The sequence below is a fragment of the Choloepus didactylus genome, chromosome 6 (genome assembly GCF_015220235.1).
Source record: "Choloepus didactylus isolate mChoDid1 chromosome 6, mChoDid1.pri, whole genome shotgun sequence".
Lineage (NCBI taxonomy): Eukaryota > Metazoa > Chordata > Mammalia > Pilosa > Megalonychidae > Choloepus > Choloepus didactylus.
Genome location: NC_051312.1, coordinates 8,823,543 through 8,842,161, shown reverse-complemented (window position 1 = coordinate 8,842,161; position 18,619 = coordinate 8,823,543). Strand labels below are relative to the sequence as shown.

The following is an 18,619-nucleotide window of genomic DNA, read 5'->3' as shown; positions in this document are numbered from 1 at the left end:
TCAGCACCACCTTCTTGGGTATGGGGATTAAAAGAACAAATACAGGATTTTCACCATGCCAAACCTTCCCCTCATGGCTTGCTGTGTGACCTTGGGCAAGGCCATACCCTCTCTGGTCCTGCTTCCCTGAAGATCTCTGAAGCACACCCACCCTCGGGGGGGTCTTACCTCCAACGGGGTCCACTCAAGCTGAAAGAAGTCCCCTCCATTTTCCTGCATCCTCCCAGACCCTCCCTTTGGGCACCAATGGGGATCAGGAGCTTAGGGTGGGGTTGGCACCCTGTTTATTGGAGAAGACCCCAGCGTCCACCCGTGAAGTCCTGGGGGCCTCGGTGTCTCTTCTGTTGTGAGTGCTGGGCCAGGGAGCAGAGTTCCCACGAGTCCAGTCTAGTGGTGGACGGAGAGTGGAGCCTGGCTGGGCCCGGGGAAGCAGGAAGCCCTCTGTCCAGCTGGGCAGCCCCCATGGGTCCCTGATACAGCCTCACCCATGTGTCCAGAGCGTGCCCCTTCCCCCACACCCTGTGGGGGGGCTGCACCCCATCACACGCTGGTTCTGCAGGTCTGCACCCCTGTGAGGCTGCCCCGGGGGAGCGCAGGTTCCGTTGGGCCTTTGCTCCCAGCGTGAGTGACCCATCGATAGCAGTCGGTGACACGCTTGCTGGGCACATGGGGGCCACAACGGGTACAGTACACGATGCCCAGTGCAAGCAGGACCACCAGGAAGACACATGTGGGCACCAGCAGTGCCACCAGCAGCCACCGGTCATCCCTCCGGCTATGGCCTGCCGGACCAGCCTCCCCCACGGCTGTGGGGGCCGCTGAAGACAGCCACGGGGCCAGCTCGGGGTCAGGAGCACCTTCCCTTGGGACTTGAGGGGCTTGGGAATGGGGGTGTGTAGGGCTGGGGACTGAGGCCTGGTTCGAGGGGCTCTGAGGGTGCAGGAGAGTAGAGAGGGCTGGGGGCTGGGTGGCAGCAGTCCTGGGGACTTCATGGGCAGGGGACCTGGGAGTGATGGTCAGAGTTGGGGTAATAGGAAGCTGGGTGGTTTGGGTTGTGATGACCAGGACATCTGGGGTCAGAGAGGATTGAGGGGCACTGGGGGTGACCAGTGGAGTGTGAGTACCTGGGATTCGAGGCAAATGAGTGGTGTCTTGGGCCATGGGGGGCTGGCGGACAGAAAACAGTTGAGAATTTTTGGCTGAGATAACGGGGAGCTGGTGGGCAGGGGGCTGTGCTGGGTGAGTGGCAGGGATAATGGGAGGTTGGTGGGCAGAGAGCCAATCTGGATAGTTGGGTGAGATCTTGGGGAACTGATGGCGAGGGGACAAAGCTGGGTGCACAGCTGGACTTATAGGGGGCTGAGGAGCAGAAGGCAGTGCAGGGCGTGTGGCAGAGACCACCACAGGCCGCGTGACAGGGAGGACTGCGGAGTGGTAGGGGACCCTGGGGGCACTGAGTGGGGGCGGCCACGTGGGCTCCGGGTAAGGCTCTGGGGCTTCTGGGAAGCCGGGACCATAGGCCAGGCCAAAGTCAGGCAGCTGCGTGGGCTCCATCCACGGGATCCCAGGGGCCTCTGTCCAGCCACCATCGAAGGCCTCCCAGGCCTCATCTTCGTCCTCCTCTTCCTCCCCATCATCCAGCAGCATATCATCAAGGTCCTGGGAAGCCCGGGTGCTCGTTGCCCCCGCAGGACTGCAGCTGATCCCGTCTGCCTCCAGCTCATGGCCCTCGCTGCAGTAGCACTCGAAACCACCGACATAGTTGACGCACATCTGCTGGCACACGCCGGCGATCTGGCACTCATCTGTGTCCACACAGCGGTGCGGCTCGTCCTCAGCTGGCCGGAAACCCAGGCGACAGTGGCAGCTGTAGCCCTGTGGCCCGCCGGGCTCACACTGCTGCTCACAGGGGGCCTGGGCACAGGGGTCCTCACAGCTGCGCCCGTCCGCTGCCAGCCGGAAGCCCTCCGTGCAGCGACAGGTCACCTGGCCGTCCAGCTCCTCCACGCACTCATGCTCACAGCCTCCGTTGTCAGGGTCGCAGCCGGTGCCCGGGCACACGGGCCCAGCCCGCGACCAGCCCACACCACCCTCGGGCTGCTTCACACAGAGCAGGGAGGTTCCCCTGCCAACCTGGCACGGCACAGCAGCCACCGAGCCGAAGGGCAGCCACTCCAGCTCGGTAGAGACCAGCTGGAAGGGCGTGGTGTAGACGATGGGGCCGGCCTGGCCCGCCTCCTCCAGCAACGCGGGGCAGGCACCCTCGAAGCCAAACTGGCACAGGTAGCCATCGACGGCCAGCGTGCAGGAGCCCTCGAGCCAGCGATGCTCACCACTGGCTTCGAGGGCTGCACAGCGCTGGGCCGGGCAGGGCCCGCCTGAAGCTGGCAGGGCCCAGTTGGTGAAGGCCGTGTCCTGGTCTCCCGTGGTCCACGTGAAGCCGCGCAGCGGGCGCTGCGGATGGCACTGGCGCGCCTGCCGCTGCAGCCCGATCCACAGCAGCCGGCCGGCCGGGCCCTCGCCCACCAGGCCGTCCACGCTGCGGGCCTCCTCGGGTGTCCGCGGCGTGGCCAGGTCGCCCCCCAACTCGCGGCAGGCCCGCCAGGCCTCCAGGAAGCTGCGGCGCCGCGGGAAGAGCGCGTAGCAGCTGCCGGGGCCGCAGGCGGCGCGGGGCTCGGGGGCCCTGGGGGCCTGGCCCAGGGTGGGCACCGCGGCCGCCCAGGCCAGCAGCAGGCGCAGCAGCATCGCGACGCCCCCCGACTGGCCCGGCCCGCGCCCGCGGCCGCTCTTGACAGGGGGTGGGTCCACGGCCTCTGGGGGGCGGGCCGGGGGCGGGGCCCCGGGCCGGGCTCGGGCCTTGTAAGGAGTGGGCTGGGGCCGCGGCCAGCTCCCTGCTCCCGCTCCCCCGGGGCTGCCGGAGCAGGAAGCGGGCGGGGGAGGGGAGGAGGCGCAGATCCCGGGCCACACCAGGCCCTGCGAAGCTGGGAGTCAGGGAGAGAGGGAAACGCCTGCGGGGGGCTAGCCCGAGCCTCAGAAAACTCCAGCACAGTCGAGGCTCAGGGGGATGGGGGGAGGTTGCTTCCAGGAGACCCAGAGGGACCCACGTCTGGACACCGACACCTGATCACACCTGTGAATGATCTCATGGTCCAACCACTTGTCCTAAGGTGGAAACATGCTGTGACATGCATGTGCAAGGTTCTCGCCTGCTCCCATCACCCCACAAGACCCCTCGCTGGGACACTCTGTCCCTTTGCCACAGATTTGCACACACTCAGACATGCTAAGTTCTTCACCTCACTGTGGACCCACCCGGCCTGCAGCCCTCTTCCCACATGTGCACACGCTCTGACATGCTAAATGCCTCTGGTGCACATACAAAAATGGTGGGGCATTCTACATGCACTGACATGAGGTCCCTCACATGTGCGTGCAGCCCCCAGATGGGAGCCCCCTTGATGGTGCAGCAGGGGCACCCTCAACCCCTCATCTATATATTGAGCCCCTGCCTCACTCCCCCCTCCTGCAGACCCCCCACAAGCTTCCTGCCTCCAGCTGGGCTTGGTGGGTGGGGGAGGGGAGGGAGAAGGAATGGGGGCCAGGGAGCTGCCCTCCCTTCACCTCTGCTTAGCCAGGGGCCCTGGGAACCTGGGCTTAGAGGGGGGAGGAGGCAGCCCCCAAACAGGAAATGCCTCTCTGGGCTCCTGCTGCAGGAGGGCAGGGACCGTGGGGGAGGGTGCTGGGTGGGGGCTGGGCTGCACTGGGGGTAAGCAGGGCTGGCTGTTAGGCGACTGGGTCAAGGCCATGTATGGGCACCGGTTCACAATGACACATACCTGTGTATGTGACACAGATATCACATGTGTGGAGCCATCCCTGCCTCCCCCAGGCCCTGCTGCATGGGCCTGGCTAGGGTCCTCTGCCGGTCCTTCCTGGAGACCTCCGGAGTCATGTGCACAGGCCAGCACCCAGATGGTCCCTGGGGAGCTGGTTGGCGGGTTAACCCCTGCGCACCCACTGCACTCTTAACCGGTATTTGAGCCAGGGCTGGGAAAGGTGGAGGAGAGGTTCTGCCCCTCTGCCTCTAATCTGCTGTGTGACTGCATGGAAGTCACTGACCTTTTCTGGGCCTCCATTTTTCTTATCTACAAAACATGGGCAATGTGCCCTGGACTTTCAGCAACGCAGGGCTATTGTATCACAGCCTTGGGGGTTTGCAAATATACTTTGTAAGCTGGGGAGCATGAGACAACTGTTCCCCAGTCTTCTGAGCAAATCCGGGAGGGGAAGGGTATCAGGGCAGGATTTGTTGACCACCTAACAGAGTCGGGGCTGGCCCAGCAGCTGTGGCCAGCTGCCCTGGGAGCCACCATTTATGGAGCGCTTACTATCTGCCTGGGAGTTGCTTCTCCCAAGGTCTATGTCTGTGAAGCATGGGGAGCAGAAAGCCAACATGGGGCAGTTCAGCCTGCCACTGGCTCGGGCCCCAAACCTTGAGCTCATCCGTGACTCGTCTCCTTCTCCCACACCCCATGTCAAATCTCTCAGCTACTCCTGCTGCTGCACCTTCCAAGTAGATCCAGAATCCAACTGCTGTTCGTCACCTTCTCCCCCGCTCTAGGCCCAGCCACTGTCACCTCCCGTCTGGGCTCCCACGGCAGCCTGGGCTCTGGCTTCCTCTCACCCTCTGCGTCCTGTTCTCTGCATCACTGCCAGAGGAATACTTGTAAAACCTATGTCAGATCCTGCCTCGTCTCTGCTCAGAACCCCCCAAGGCCCTCATCTGACTCATCTTCTCTGCGGCCTCCAGGCTAAATGATCTGCCCCCCCCAACCTCTCATCCCATCCCCCCACCACCGCCACCACTCTCTCTGCTCCAGCTGCTCCAAGCTCCTGATTGCTCCTTAAACTGACCAGGCACACACCTACCCACCTCCTGGACTTTGTCCTGGCGGTTCTCCTGGCCTGAAAGTCTTGCCCTGCACCATCGGCTTGCTCGGCTTCTTCCCTTCCTTCAGGTTTCTGCTCAAGTTCAGAGAGTCCCTGGCCACCACCCCCCACCTCCCCTGGGTCTCCCCAGCCTCCTGATCTTGCACTGTATCCCTCCTTTGCATTTATCACCATCCGACTTGGTCTACATTGTTGATTTGCATATGACTGGAATCTCTCTAGCACAGGCCTTCACAGCCTTGGCATTATTGGTATCTTGGGCTGGATAATTAATTTGTTGTGGGGGGCTGTGCTGTTCGCTGTGGGATGTGTAGCAGTATCCCTGGCTACTACACATTAGATGCTAGAAGCGGAACCCAGTTGTGATAATCCAAAATGTCTCCAGACATTGTCAGATGCCCCCAAGGAGGCATTGACTCAGTTGAAAACTCTTCCTCTAGCGGACAGTGGGGTCTGTGAAAGTGGGGTTCTTGCCTTATTCCCTGCTGTATCCCCAGTGCCTAGGAGGCACCTGGCCCATGGCAGTTGCTCAGTAAAGGTTTGTTGAATGACTGAATGAGCCTTAAAGCAGTGAAGAACCTCACTCAGGGCGATGCAGTGGGGGAGCTGGGCTTCTGCCTGAAGTCAAAGCCCACCTGCTTCACACACACACCCGACCTTTCTCCAGAAGTCAGACCATCCTAGTACTGGGAGGTCCCTGGAAATCAGCGTTGCAGATGGGGAAACTGAGGCCTGAGGAGTCTCTGCGAGTCGGTGGCAAGGCTGGGACTGGAACAAAGGTCTCCTAACTCTTAAGTCGATGCTCTTTTATTTGCAGCACCCTGAGGAGTCATTTGAACAGAGTCTGAGAGTTGAGCATGATGTCAAGCAATGGAGATGGGAAGAAGGCATGACAAGCAGAAGGCACAGCCCCCATCGAGGTACTGAGGCGGGAGAGCTCAAGACATGTTTGGAGAATCCGGCGGACTCCACAGGGCCTGGAGTGAGGGCACCCAGAGGGCTGGTGGGAAGGAGTGGAGAGAGAATACTGGAAAGGGAGTAGGGGCCTGGCCTGGAAGGTGTTGAAGCTGCCCCAAAAAGGCTGGGCCTGCATCGTGGAGCCTGTGGAGAAGACAGGCGAGGCGAGAGCTTGCCGTGGCTGGTGTGCAGTGGGTGGAGGGGGGCCAGGAGGCCAGGGACCAGTCAGGAGGCTGTTGCAATAGTCTGGGATCAGGGAGGGGAGCTGGCTGGAGAGCCAGGCAGCAGGGCGGGCCGGCTTGGGGAGCCGGCCTCTGGAGGCTCCTTAGGGGCGGGCTGGAGCCCCGTCCAAGGGTGTGGCCGGCCCACTCATGACTCCGGCACTGGCCCGTGCTGGGGCATCCAAGGGGAGGCTGCAGGCCGTCTGGCAAGTGGGTGGGTCAGATGAGAGGTCAGCACCTCAGCCTCGAGCGGGTGAGGGGTTTTTGGGGGGCAGGCAAGGGAACCAGGAGGAGGAAGGTCAAAGGCCAAATTCCAGATGTGCAGGCTGGGCCTACTTGGGAGTAGAGGAAAGTCTGAGCCAGGCCCCGGGGCACCTCTGGTCCCAGCAAAGCTAAGTGAGGGTTTGGGAGGCAGAGAATGGAGTCTTGAGGATGCCCCTGGGTGCCCAGTTTGGGAGGGTGCCCTCCAGGTTGGGAGAGGTGGGTTGGGGTAGACCCAGCACCAGGATTCTGGGTGGGAGGAGTGGGAGAGAGGGAGCTGGTGGGAGTCTTAATCTTTCTGGCAGTTGGGTTTATCCTGGCTCACTTGCTGCCCCTATAGCACAGAGATGCAGTAAGTGCTTGGAGGGTGGGTGGCTGGGTGATGGACGGACGATGGATGATGCAGGAATGCGGGACGGGGTGACTGAATTGATGGGTAGGTGGACGGGCCCAGGCTGGATCCCAGGACCAAGATGGGGAGCCCCAATTCATAACTGGTGGCCACCATGATGAATGGCACGTTCAGGACATATCTCCACGGATCTGAAGGGACACGGAGGAGGGCGGGACAACTTGGGCCTATGGACATGACGCCTGTCCTGGAACCACACAGCCCGTGTTCTCTACTGTGGCCTGAGGTCGACGTGTCTCCCTGGCTGGGGGTGGGGACCGTGCGCCCTCCAAGCTTGGGTGACAGGCCGAGCTCATGTTTGGGGTTGGGGTTGAGGGGGCTGTGACCAAGGCCCCTATGGGGAGAGCTCGCTTTGAGAGGTGCCTGAAGGCAGAAGCCCCCTCCCCCAGAAGGAGCCTGGTCTCGCAGCTCCCGGGACAAGTTAGTGGCAGACATCGACTTTGGCCGCAGCGTGTGGTCCCGCGGGGGTGGGGTGAGGGCGGCCGGCAGAAGAGCTGGCCCAGAAGAGGGCGCGATGGACCAGCCAAGGTGGGGGGCAGGGTCGGTGTGATTGGGGGGCGCCCCCTGGACAGGCGCCCCGGAGAACCTTGGCACGCCAGGCCGCTGAGCCAGCACATTGCTTTGTGTACACATCACCTCCTTTTCTCCTTTTTCTTTTGTCCCCATCCCCCCACCTCCCTCCATTTCTAAATTCTTCCCAAACCACCCCATTCTTTGGGCTGTGGGGAGGAAGGGCCGAGGGGGTGGGCGGGAGGCGCCTGGTCTTGGGTGGGAGCTGGGGGGAGGGGAGGGGAGGTAGGAGAAGTCCCCGGGCAAGGGTGGGGAGGGAGGGATTAGGGGAGGGCGGGCGGGGGGGAGGGATTGCAGCACCCCCCCCCCATTGCCGGTGCCACACCCTGCGTGGACGGCAGGGCCTGCGGGAAGGGGGGTGGGAGTGCTGGGGACTGTGCGGGGTGGGCCAGACAAGCCTGGGGAGGTGGGCCTAGGGAAAGAGGACATTGTCCAGACCAGGCCTGGCCCCTGAGGGTGGAGGATTATGACAGGCGGAGGGAGTTAGGGGGGTGGGGGTGGGGGGTCTTTGTCGTGGAAAGGGACTCATGAGTGTACCTGGGCGTCTGTGCGGGACCGCGTGCTCGAGTGTGTGTGCACATGTGTGCTTGCACATCCTGGTGCTGCTGGGGCGGTGCACACCTGGGAGGTGTGTGTGGGTCACGGAGGCACATACCTGTGCCCCCAGCTGTGCAGGAGAAGCCCATGGCTGCCCGGGACTGCCCAACCCGGGCCCACCTGGGGCCCAGGGTCCCTCTCCTGGCAGATGCCGGACCCTGAACATCTGGCCACATCTGCCCACAAGAAAGGGAGCCTTGGAGCCCACATCAGAGCTGGAAGGGCCCAGCCCTCCCCTCCCAGTGGAGGAACATCCCAGAGAAGGAAGGGGCTTGCTGGGGGGGTCACACCATTAACCGAACAGAGAGTGGGCTGGCAGCCAGATCTTGGGAGGATATTGAGCCTGGGGCTTCCTGTCCCTCTCTCTTTTGTCCTCCCTCTAGGGCCCTCTGGCCTTGGCTCCATGGAGAGAGGCAGGAAACCACATGTCCCAGGGCTGCTCCCCCTGGCCTTGCTGCGTGCTCCAGGGGATCCCCACCTGCCCTTCTTGGGGCCTCAGTTTCCTCATCTGTGCAGGGGGCACCTGGGGGAGTTGACTCTGTGGTCCTTGATGCATCTGTTGGGGGCTTGACCTGGGGTGACCAACTTGCTCCCAGTTTGCTGAGGATCTTTGCACGTCCCAGGAATCCCAACTGGTCCCAGGCAACCCTCCTGCCATCATGGTTCTCTCTGAACCACTCGCTTCCCACAGCAGCCCCAGTCTCACCTCTCCCACCGCCACCAGCACCTCTGGAACTTTCTCTGCCGGCTCTTTCTCTTCCACCCTCTTCCTGCCCTCTCTTTCCCCACAGGGACTTCTCAGGCGTCACTGCGTCTCCCTCCGACCGCAGGGTCCCTCTCCCTGCTCTTCTCTCTGGGTCACCATCTCTCTTGCCTGTCTCTGGGTCTGGGGACTTTCTGGTCACTGGGCCATCTCCCATCTCCTCTTTTGTCACAGGTCTTTTTCTCCCAGTCTCATCTTTCCACTCTCTGCCCACTGACGCGCCTCCCCTCTCCGTCCCTGTCCCCGGTGTCTCTCCCCCGCTGCCTCCCTGTTTCTCCGGGCTCACTGGCTCGCCACCTTCCCTGGGTGGTCCAGGCCCCCCTCCCCTCCCCCGGCACCACACCCCCCGGGGCTGGCTGGGGTGAGAGCCAGGTCTGGGGGCTGCGACCAGGCCGGGAAGGAGAACCCAAGCAGACGTGATATTTATGTTGGGACTTCAAAGTGGAGCAGAGGCCGCGGCGGGGGTGGTGGGGGGTGGGGGGTGGGGTGGGATGGCAGAGGGTGGAGGGGTAGCAGGCAAGAGCCAAACTGAGGTCAGCTCAGGCCCCTCCCTGGTGGGGGTCTCCTTGGTGACACACACCTCCCCCGTGGGACTCTGAGACCCTGAGTAGGAACAGAATGGGCTATTTTGGTGCAAAGTTCCAAGAAAGGCACTTCCTGTGCCCCCCCCACCCCCGTCCAGGGCCCCATCTTTCTTCCTGTTACCCCGCAGGAGCAGCTAGGCCAGGCCTCAGGGGACTCCTACCTCCTCTGAGTATCAGCCTGGTCTGGGAGGCAGGGGGCCCTGGGGTGACAGGAGCAGAGAGCTCGATCTCAGCAGGAAAACATCCCTGGTGTCGGGACAGCCGTGCGCTCTTGTGCTCTGGCAGAAGCTTTGCCTGGCAGGGCCGCGCGGGTCTGTAACCCTGGCAGCCCCAACTGGACTGGCCCAGCCCCTCAGGCCCCTGGAGTTCACTCTGGTTGCCTGCCTGAGGCCCCCGAGGGACCAAGATGGGCTGTGAAGGTCACCCCACCCCTGCCCCCCACCCTTGGCCTAACCCCTTCCAGAGACACCAGCTGCTGGGGCCAGAGAGGTGTGGGGTCAGGGGCCTGGCCCCCGGGTGGGATGGCCAGGCAGGGCCGATTGTCTCATACTGGGGCTCAGCTCTGAGTCCAGGGGCCCCTCCCAGATCCGGGTCCCAAAGTCACCCCTTCAGGTTCAGTCCCCTACCCCACCATCCCCCGAAGTCCTTCTCCCAGCCCTGAAACTTACTCTGGACTCAGGACCCACTGGCCCAAAGCCCACCCGGGCCCCAAAGCCCCAGCCCCTGGGCCAGTGTCCCCTTTCCAGACCGTCCCCAGGCGCCTCCCGTGAATCACTCCTGCTGGAATCTGATGAGCTCAGGCCGCCCCGCCCAGCGCTGCCTGCAGCTGCCTGGCCATTGGGGTCGCTACTCCCCCATCTTGGGGGTCTTTTTAGCAACACGCAGTCCCCCACCAGGCACTACCACAGGATGGGGTGGGTGAGTGGGGGTGGGTAGGCCAGGGCTGGGACCAAGATTAGTCAGAGGGGGGCTTGAAGATCTTCTGCATGTTCAAAAGTACAAAAATGATGTGTGTCCCTGTGTGTGTGTCCCTGTGTGTGTGTGTGTGTCTGTGTGTGTGTGTGTGTCTGTGTGTGTGTGTCTGTGTGTGTGTGTCTGTGTGTCTGTGTTGGCTCTTCCTGTGCATGTTCACAGTGGGAAGGGGACCCCTGTGGACCGTGTCTTGGAGAGTGGATGTGGCCGGGTCTGAGGGGGATCTGGGTGTGTCGGTGGCTGTCCTGCACGGGTGGGTGTAAGTGTCAGGGAGCCCCGGTGCAGCAGGTCACCATGTGTCACCGCCTGTGTCGGGGAGCCGCTCTGAGCTGAGAGGGAGGCTGTTGAAATGTCTGAGCAGCATGTCAGGGGATGTCTGAGTGGGTGTCTGCCTGTGTCACGGTGTGACTTGGAGGAGGAGCACACGTGTCCCTGGGTCCCCTCCCACAGGGGATGTGCAGCTAACAGTGTCAGGGTGTGCTTGCCATTGTTGGGGTGCCTGAGAGTCGCCATCTGTGACCTGATTAGGGCCAGGGAGGCCGTGTGTTCACTTACGGGAATGAGTGTGGGCTGTGTGGCATGGCCGGCTGTAAATGCTGGGTGAGAAGTGGATCAGGGTGCTGGGTGGAGGGGCTACACGTTGCAGGGGTGATGGCGTGTGTCCCCCAGAAGTGTTCTCATGTTCTGGACCCCCGTGGTGACTGCTCTTCCTCACTGTTCCTTCCAGGGTCCCCTCTCAGGCCACCCCACAGAACCTGGCGCGGGGCAGGACTGAAACTCCTTTCCTGAGCCTGGTGGGTAGAAATTTACCCCCCCCCCCCCGGCTGGGTGTGGGTCTGTTACATCCCTTGGGTCCCCTTGGAGGCCTCCACGGAGAAGGGGACACCATACGTGGCTGGGAATGGGGCACGCTCGCCCCCTGACGGCAATGATGGAGAACGCACCACTCTGCAGTCTGGGAACCCGGAGGAAACTTGGGCTGAGTCTTCCCGAATAGATGATTTCACGTATACTTCCCTAAGTGCCAGTTCCGGGCCAGGCATTGTTCTGGGCCCTGAGACCCTGCCAGGGATGCGGCCAACTTGGCGCTGGCTTTCTAGGAGGGGGGACAGACGATAAGCACACTCACACAGACCCATGGCGACTGCAGATGGTAAGTGCAGCGTTTCCAAGCAGGGAAATGACTCGGCTGCTCCTCAGAGGAGCCTGTCGTCAGGGCTCCGGTCCTGCCCCTCGACGGCAGACGCCGGACCAGGCACGCCACCCCCCAGAACCTTGGCTTCCTCTTCCATGAGGACAAAGGTGGGGGCGGGGGCAGAAACCCAGTAATTACTGCCCGGGATCACACAGTGACCTGCTTCCATCTGGCTGGGGCTATGGGCACTCGATGCTTGCTGAGCAGATGAGTGAGTCCTAAATGGAGCATGCAGAATCCGAAGGCCACAGAGCCTGGAGGAGCCCTTTGCCCCGTAACAAGCTGCTTTCCCTGAGCAAGCCTCGATTTCCTCATCAGACTGGCCTGGGTCAGGCTGCAGTTACTTGGCCTGGATCCCTGGCTAATCAGGATCTTAAGAAGATAAACCGAAAGGCCGGGGCAGTGGGCAGGGGCTGTTCATCCTCGATGAGCTACTGCTGAATTCCCAGGGCCAGGATTTGGCTTTGCGTAGGCTCCATGCCCTGCCCTGCCCAGCTGCCCAGCTCCAAGGGACCAGCTCCACATCCTGCCCCTTGGGTTCTCCGAGCATCCCCTGCAAGGCCTTGATACATCCTGTTTGGTTCCCAGAAGCCAGCCCTCCCTTATCCTTCCAGGTTCCCTCCCTCCCGCTTACCAAACTCCAATCACAGGACAACATTTATTAAGTGCCTATGGAGCGCCCAGCACTGTACAAGGCACTGGGGTGGGGGTGGGGGGATAGGGACGGGGAACATACAAAAGGAAGAAGGGGAGATTCTCTACCAGCGAGAAGCTTGGGTGGGAGGAGCTGATGAGACATTTGGGAACCCCTCATCCAGCCGCAGGAAGGCCCCGGCCCCTGGGCTGTTTCTGGATCCTCTGAGAGCCGACGTCGTGACCTCTGCCTTTTCTGCCTTGGGGTTGTCACCCTCTGTCTGATGTATGCGTGGATCTCCCTTTTTGCTCCTTGCCTGAGACTGAAGGGTCCCCATGAGACTGGCCTCACCCAGGCCCCCGTCTCCGCGGAGCTCGAGGGTCAGCAGCCTCAGCTCCTGGGCTGACCCCCGATTGCACAGTGGTCACCAGAGCAGAAGGCCCAGACCCCCGATGCCACGGCAGCTTCCTGGGCCACGTGCTCCCCCTCGTGGTTGGCATTTTTCTTTGCTCGGATTTGCCATCTGTTCCGGGTCTCCTTTTGGGGTGGTGTCGGCCTTGAGGGTTCATTTGTCCATGGCTTAGAATCGAGGGCCCTGGATTGGGTGGTGGTGGACTGCTGTGTGACATCTGGGGAGTCGCTCTCCTTTTCTGAACCTCAGTGGGGCCGTCAGCCATGCCCTGCCTGCCGGTAAAGCTTTTGTAAGGGCCCAAAGAGTTAAGGGCAGAGAAACAGGTTCCTAAGATCCGCCACCCCTACCCCCAACCCCCGACTCAGAAGCTGGATGGGATCTCCCGCGCGTCCAGTTCCAAGGGCTGCCAGAGTGACCGGGAGGACTTATGAGCCTTCTCCTCTGGGTCCTGACGTCCAACTGGTCTACCCCATCATGGAGGGAGAGCCTTCTGGAAGGCAGAGCCTGCACTCCCGGAAGCAAGCGAGCTAAGAGTGGGAGGGGCTGCTAACGCCCCACCTCCTTCCCTCCCTTTCTCCCTCGTCCCAGCTCTGCTTTGCAGCAAACTCATCCTTCTGACCCGGAGCACTTGTGGGAGGCAGGTGGGGCAGCAAGAGCACCCCCCCCCCCGCCCCACTTTATAGGTGAGGACGCTGGCTTGCAGGTGCAGCTCCTCCAGGTGGTCCGGCCATTGCCCCTGCCTCCCTGCCTCATCCTGACACCTGGGAGGGGGCAGTTGCCCTGCCTTGGCCCCATGGGGGGAGATGCAGAGGGGGCTGGACCAAGTTGGATTTGACCCATTTGGGGACACTCACCACTACAGGCTGGCTGGCCTCCAGTAGGGGGAGGACAGGAGCCAAGAGGCTCTGGGCACTTGGTCTGGGGACCTGCAACCCCCCTCCACTTTACTCCAATCCCCCAGATGTGGCCAGCCCAGGAGCTCCCCAGCAGCTGGCTCATGGGGCTCAGTAACAGACAGTAGCAGAAGAGAGGGCCCAGGTGGGGACCAAGGAGGCTGTGGCCTGGGCTGGGGGGACTGACGGCTCTGAAGGGCCTTCCCAGTGGGCTCTGAGAGGCTCCTGCCCTTTGGGTGCTTCCAGCCACTCCCAGCTACTCCTCTGCCCCCCAGCTACTCCTCCACCTCCCAGCTACTCCTCTGCCTCCTGGCTCCCCTCAGCCTCTGGCTCCCCTGCCTGAGCAGGGCCTCTCCTTGCCTGAGGCTCGTCCCCCTCAGCAGTCACCCCAGCCTCTCCCTCCTTGTCCTTGGGGTTGGCTTTGACCCCGGCAACTTCATCTCCTTGGTCTTCTTTCTCCAGCTCCCTGCTCCCTTCTCCTGGTCCCCCACTGCCCTCCTCCGGTGAGGCCCCTGGGGTCTCCGGCCGCTCTGCCCGGTGGTAGACAAGGTAGCCGGCTGGGGGAAGCTTGTGGGCCAGGGCTCCAGGGGGCAGGCGGTGGTAGCCCTGCTCCTTGTACAAGAAGAGACTAAAGGTATCGGGCTGGGTCACTCGGAACTTGGAGGCACAGAGGTGGGTGAGAGTGGCGATGGAGGCTTCCGGGGGTACAGCCAGGGTCTTGGAGGTACAGCCACTGCTGGGGTCCTGATAGGCTACTCGGAGGAGGTGCTATGCAGGAGGAGATGCAGAAACAAGATGCAAAAACTCAACCCTGCTGGTATATCTGGCTCCAAAATCTATGCCCCCAGTACAGCTGTGCAGGGACGGTGGTGGGGCGTACATCAGGTGGGGGACCCTCCCAAGAAAGGGTGGCCTTGCTATAGGTTCTGGATGGGACTGTCTCCCCTTGCTGGGTCTTTCTGGGAAAAGGAAGAGCCTGGACCGGATGATGCCGGAGCAACCCGGGGCCTGGGCAATTTGGAGTGAACGTGATGGGGGGCTGTTACCTGGCAGCTGTGGGTGGCTGGCAGGCGGCGCTGCTCCCAGAGGCTGAGGGAGCGCTGCAGCTCCTGGGAGGGGCTGAGAGGGACAGCATGGGCCTGGCTCAGACCACTCAGCAGGGCCAGGCTGGCCGAGAGGCTGGTCAGATAGTAGCCGCCTGGGACACCAGGGGAAAGAGTGTGGGTCAGGCTGGGGGGTGGGTGGGACGACCTCCCTCTCCCCCTTCCCTGCTTACCCAGGACCCAGGGAGCAGCTAAGGTACCCCAGTCCCACCCAGACAGGGAGGCCATGGGGGGCTGGGGGGCCCCTCACCCTCTCCGGTGAGCAGGGTGGGCTCCAGCAGCTCGGACATGTACTCGGCCTCCAGGAGCAGCTCTGGAAGGTCACACTGGGCCAAGACCAGGCTCAGTAGTGGCAGGAACTCGTCGGCACCTGCACCTTCCCCTGTGGGGACATGGTGGGGGAGGTGGCTTCAGGCTCCCCTAGGCCTCAGGGTCAGGGCCCCCGCTTGTCTTAGGCTGCGGAGGGGCTGCTCTACCATCTGGGCCTCAGTTTCACCATCTGTGAGATGGAGGGTTGGACTGATTCTCCCCTGCTGGGCCGTCCCAGGGTCCTGGGTGTCTCTCTCTGAGGTGTCTGCCTCTGACTCCGCCGGGGGGCCCAGGGGGGCAGGGGTCGTACCCACGTGGGTCCTCAGGGCTGTGTAGAGCAGCTTGCAGGCCTGCAGGAGCCGCTTGACCTGGGCGCTCGGCGAGTAGGCGCGGAGCAGCTGCAGCAGCTTCTGGCGCACCTGCTCCATCTCCACCGGGGAGGGCGGGCTCAGGCGGCACCCGAAGGCCCCGGGGCCCTGGGCCCGGGCCAGGCGGAGGCCCTCGGCGAGGCGGCCCAGGGAGCCGTTGGCGGAGAGCCGGCACCGCAGGCGGGCTGCCAGGAGGGGCCGGAGGGGCTTGAGCACGGAGCGGTGCAGGGACTTCTCCAGAATGTGCTCTGAGGGAGGAGAGCCAGGCAGGGCTCAGGGCTCAGGGCCGGGGATGGGGGACAGTCCTGGGAGAAGGGCCAGGACTGGGGAGGGGGCGGAATCTTGAGGAGGAGGAATCTTGGTGGGATGGGAGAGGAGGGAGAAGGGTGGACAGGATCCACCTGAACAGTGCCGAGCCTAGGTGGGTTTGTAAAGCAACAGGACAGGATCAGGAAGGCTGGAACTGCAGAGAGGAGGGAGTCGAAGTGGGGCATGGCTGGAATGGCGGCGAGGCAGGGCAGGATGCGGAGCTGGGGCTTACCCAGCCTCTCCGGCGGCAGCAGCTTCTCGGGGCCCAGCTCAGCACTCAGCATGGCCCGGGCCTGGCTCAGCGCCTCGCGGATGGCCTGCAGCTCCCGGGGCTCGGGGCTGGCTCGCACCTGGGTTAGCAGGTCCTGCACCAGCTGGCCCACGGCTGTGTGTCTGTCCTGCACCAGCGCCACAGCTGCCCGACCCACCTGCCGCTCAGGTGCCAGCAGTGAGCAGACGGCAGCGCTCATGGACCGGAGCAGGGGCCGGCGGCGGCCCAGGCGTGGGGAGGTCACCGGGCTCCGCCGGGACCCCAGCGCCGCCCCCTCCTCCTCTGAGCTGCTGGGGGAGCCGCAGTCCACCTCCTGGAGGGAGGGCAGGGGCGGCAGGCTGGGGCCAGCGCCCAAGGGCACGCGGTACCCCACCGAGCTCTCCCTGCGCAGCAGCTGGTGAGGGGGCAGCCTTTCCGTCTGCTCGGGGGCTGCCTTGGGCAGCACCGGGACCGGGGGAGGCGGCCCGGCTGGTGGGGACAGGGGGCTGGAGGTCTCTGTGGACACGCGCACTTTGAAGCTCCTCTTGAATTTCTCACGCTTCGTGGGGCCCAGGTCCCCTGGGAACAGGGGGTTGAAGAAGCACAGGGCCGCGCCGGTGCCCTGGTCCAGCTCTTGAGGGGACCGGGGCTTCAGCCGGGGCAGCAGGGGGCCTTCGGGTGGGCCCTGCGGAGCCTTGGCATTGAGCGGAGAGCTCCAGAACTCTAGGGGAGAGAAACCAGGTGGGGGACTCGGGAACTGGGGAGGGCAGGCGCCTGACCCAGGGGGAGGCCCGACTTCCGGGTGGGTGGCTGCATGCCGTCCCTTCCCCTCTTGGCCTCGGCTTATCTGTCTGTGCCGGGGCTGGCAGGGGGCCCTTACCGATGCCCAGATGGGAGATGGCCTCCAGCTCCTTGTGAGTGGCTGCCTGGCGGATGGCCCTGGGGAGCTGGAGTGGGAGAAGGAGGATGTCCCTGGGACCAAGAAGGGAGCAGAAAGTTCAGAGTGAGGGATCCTTGGGGCCAAGGGGGGTGCGAGCGCTGGGAGGGCCGGCAGGGTGGGGGAGGATGGGGTGTCCCAGGGAGCAGGGCCTCATGGACAGACTCACTGGGTGTGGCAGTAGCCGCAGATGAGCTGGACCAGGTCCGGGAACATGAGCTCCGAGCCCTCCAAGGAGACACCTGGGAGACATGGGAAGTGGGGACATTGTCTGGGCAAATCCCGGCTGGCCCACGCTGGCCCCTTACAGCCCCTTCCCACCATGCCAGCCTCTGTCACCCCCAGAGCTCTCCAGGATGTAGTGGCTGGAGACGAAGGACGGGCCGCTGGCCTCGGGCAGCCGCACGCACAGGGTCTGGCACTGGCGGGTGTTAGATTTCCGCACCAGGAACGTCTGCGGGTGAACGAGAGTTGGGGGGTGGGGAGGTGCAGCTCTGGACCCCGGTTCCCGGCCTCTCTCCTCCTGCCCTCCGCTGGCCAGGCCCCGGGGATGGGGGCAAGACTCACCCCTGGGGGCTGGGTCCGCAGCACGTGGAGCGCGGCCGCGGCGTTGGCCCGTAGCTGCAGCCACACGGGCCGGGTGAGCAGCAGGCGCTCCCGCAGGCTCACGGCCCGCCCGGGCCGCCGCGGCTCCCCCGCCTGTCCTCCGCCAGAACCGGGCATGTCGTACAACAGGTCCTGGGCTGGCCTGTGGACAGGCGGCCAGACCTGGGCAGGGGGCCGGGGGCTGGGACCCTCACCCATCCCTCCCTGCCCAAGCCCTTCTCTGTCCCAGGCAGACCGTCCCTCGCCCGCCCGCCCCATCCCACCTGCTGCCCTTCCGACTTCACTAACTTTTCTCTCTCCAGGTGCCCAGGGGCAAAGCTGGACAGGCTGGGGGCTCCGATGGGGCCTGCTCCCGGCTCCCCGGGGGTGTCCATGCCTGGGAGCGCCTGTGCCTCTCCTGGGACTGGGGAAGAGAATCCAGCCCCCAAGGCGAGGACACTCACATTCCCGGCGGTGAGTAACACTTCCTGAGGGCGGGGCGCCGTCACACCCCGCCAGTTAACTCTTGCGTGGCCTCTCTGCCTGGGCCCTGCCTGCTTCCCCCGTTCTGGGCACAGCCTCAAGGGGCCGGGATCCCGTCCATGCCAGCCCCTCAGCGAGGGCACCGGCTCTGAGGGTGCCACCATCACCCAGTGCTTCCCTCGGCCTCCCTGGCCTCAAGCCACGCCCACGGGCAGGAAGGAGTTAACAGGGCTGGCGGGAAGGGGTTCGGCGGGGCCGGCCTCACCTCGGAGCACCTTGAAGTCTGTGGTCAACTGCTCCGTTTTCCGAGGCCCCGGGGTCAGCCTTGTGGGCGGGCGCCCCCTATTGGACGCAGATGACTCATCCCTGAGCCTAACCTGGACTTCGGGATTTCAGGTTGCCATGGAGAAAAGATGCCGTGTCTCCATGGAAACGAACCCCTTTGCCTAACTGAGGTGCTGGGGGTGGTTCTAGCACTCAGCGCTAAACAGGGGGGAGTCTGGCTGTGAGGTCGTCAGCACGCGGCGCTGCTGCCGGCTGCCTCCCACGCACAGGCCCTGCCAGCCTGCCTCGCCCATCTGCCAAGCAACCGGGCAGGTGCAGGCACGACCCAGCCCCTGAGCCCTGAGCGCCCGTCCCCTTCCCTGCCGGAGGCCACATGCCCTGCCTGGGCCACATGTTGCTTCAGACTCTGCCGAGAAGCCCCAGGGCGCCCAGGGCCCAGCCTCAAACCTTCGGGTGGGAGAGGGCACCCTCCCCCTCCCCAGTCTGTGCCCCAGGTCAGAGGTGGCAGGCTCCCAGGGACCTCAGGAGAGTCTGCCTGTCCCAGGCGTCCCCCACGGGAGCCCCGATCC

At 63.7% G+C, this 18,619-nt stretch overlaps 2 protein-coding genes across 7 annotated transcripts; both read right to left on the bottom strand.

Moving 5' to 3' along the window:
• Window positions 1-253: 253 nt before the first annotated feature.
• CD248 (CD248 molecule) lies at window positions 254-2,750 on the bottom strand. The gene has a single exon (XM_037839078.1). It carries the CDS (start codon window positions 2,743-2,745, stop codon window positions 541-543), a length of 2,205 nt encoding a protein of 734 aa, XP_037695006.1. The 5' UTR covers window positions 2,746-2,750; the 3' UTR covers window positions 254-540.
• A 9,376-nt stretch (window positions 2,751-12,126) lies between these two features.
• Window positions 12,127-18,538, bottom strand: RIN1 (Ras and Rab interactor 1). Of its 6 annotated transcripts, none has more exons than XM_037838974.1 (11): window positions 18,031-18,538; window positions 17,592-17,706; window positions 17,265-17,445; window positions 17,019-17,151; window positions 16,867-16,939; window positions 16,641-16,732; window positions 15,743-16,483; window positions 15,144-15,449; window positions 14,775-14,906; window positions 14,468-14,619; window positions 12,127-14,189 (listed from the first exon to the last, which is right to left on the bottom strand). In XM_037838974.1, exons 2-11 carry the CDS (start codon window positions 17,675-17,677, stop codon window positions 13,716-13,718), a joined length of 2,370 nt encoding a protein of 789 aa, XP_037694902.1. In that variant the 5' UTR covers window positions 17,678-17,706; window positions 18,031-18,538; the 3' UTR covers window positions 12,127-13,715. The 6 variants fall into 6 exon arrangements, with proteins under 6 accessions (XP_037694902.1, XP_037694901.1, XP_037694899.1 ...); XM_037838973.1 differs by lacking the exon at window positions 18,031-18,538 and having other exon boundaries at window positions 12,127-12,800; window positions 13,782-14,189; window positions 17,592-18,010; XM_037838971.1 differs by lacking the exon at window positions 18,031-18,538 and having other exon boundaries at window positions 17,592-18,010.
• Window positions 18,539-18,619: the final 81 nt, after the last annotated feature.

Bases quoted from the DNA above. Each gene is read 5' to 3' on its own strand.
- CD248 (XM_037839078.1), bottom strand. From the start codon at position 2,745: ATGCTGCTGCGCCTGCTGCTGGCCTGGGCGGCCGCGGTGCCCACCCTG.
- RIN1 (XM_037838971.1), bottom strand. From the start codon at position 17,929: ATGGTGGCACCCTCAGAGCCGGTGCCCTCGCTGAGGGGCTGGCATGGA. The intron at 17,152-17,264 runs GTGAGTCTTGCC...GTTCACCCGCAG, and splicing joins TGCGGACCCAGCCCCCAGGG to ACGTTCCTGGTGCGGAAATC. The intron at 14,620-14,774 runs GTGAGGGGCCCC...CTGGTGTCCCAG, and splicing joins CACCCTGCTCACCGGAGAGG to GCGGCTACTATCTGACCAGC.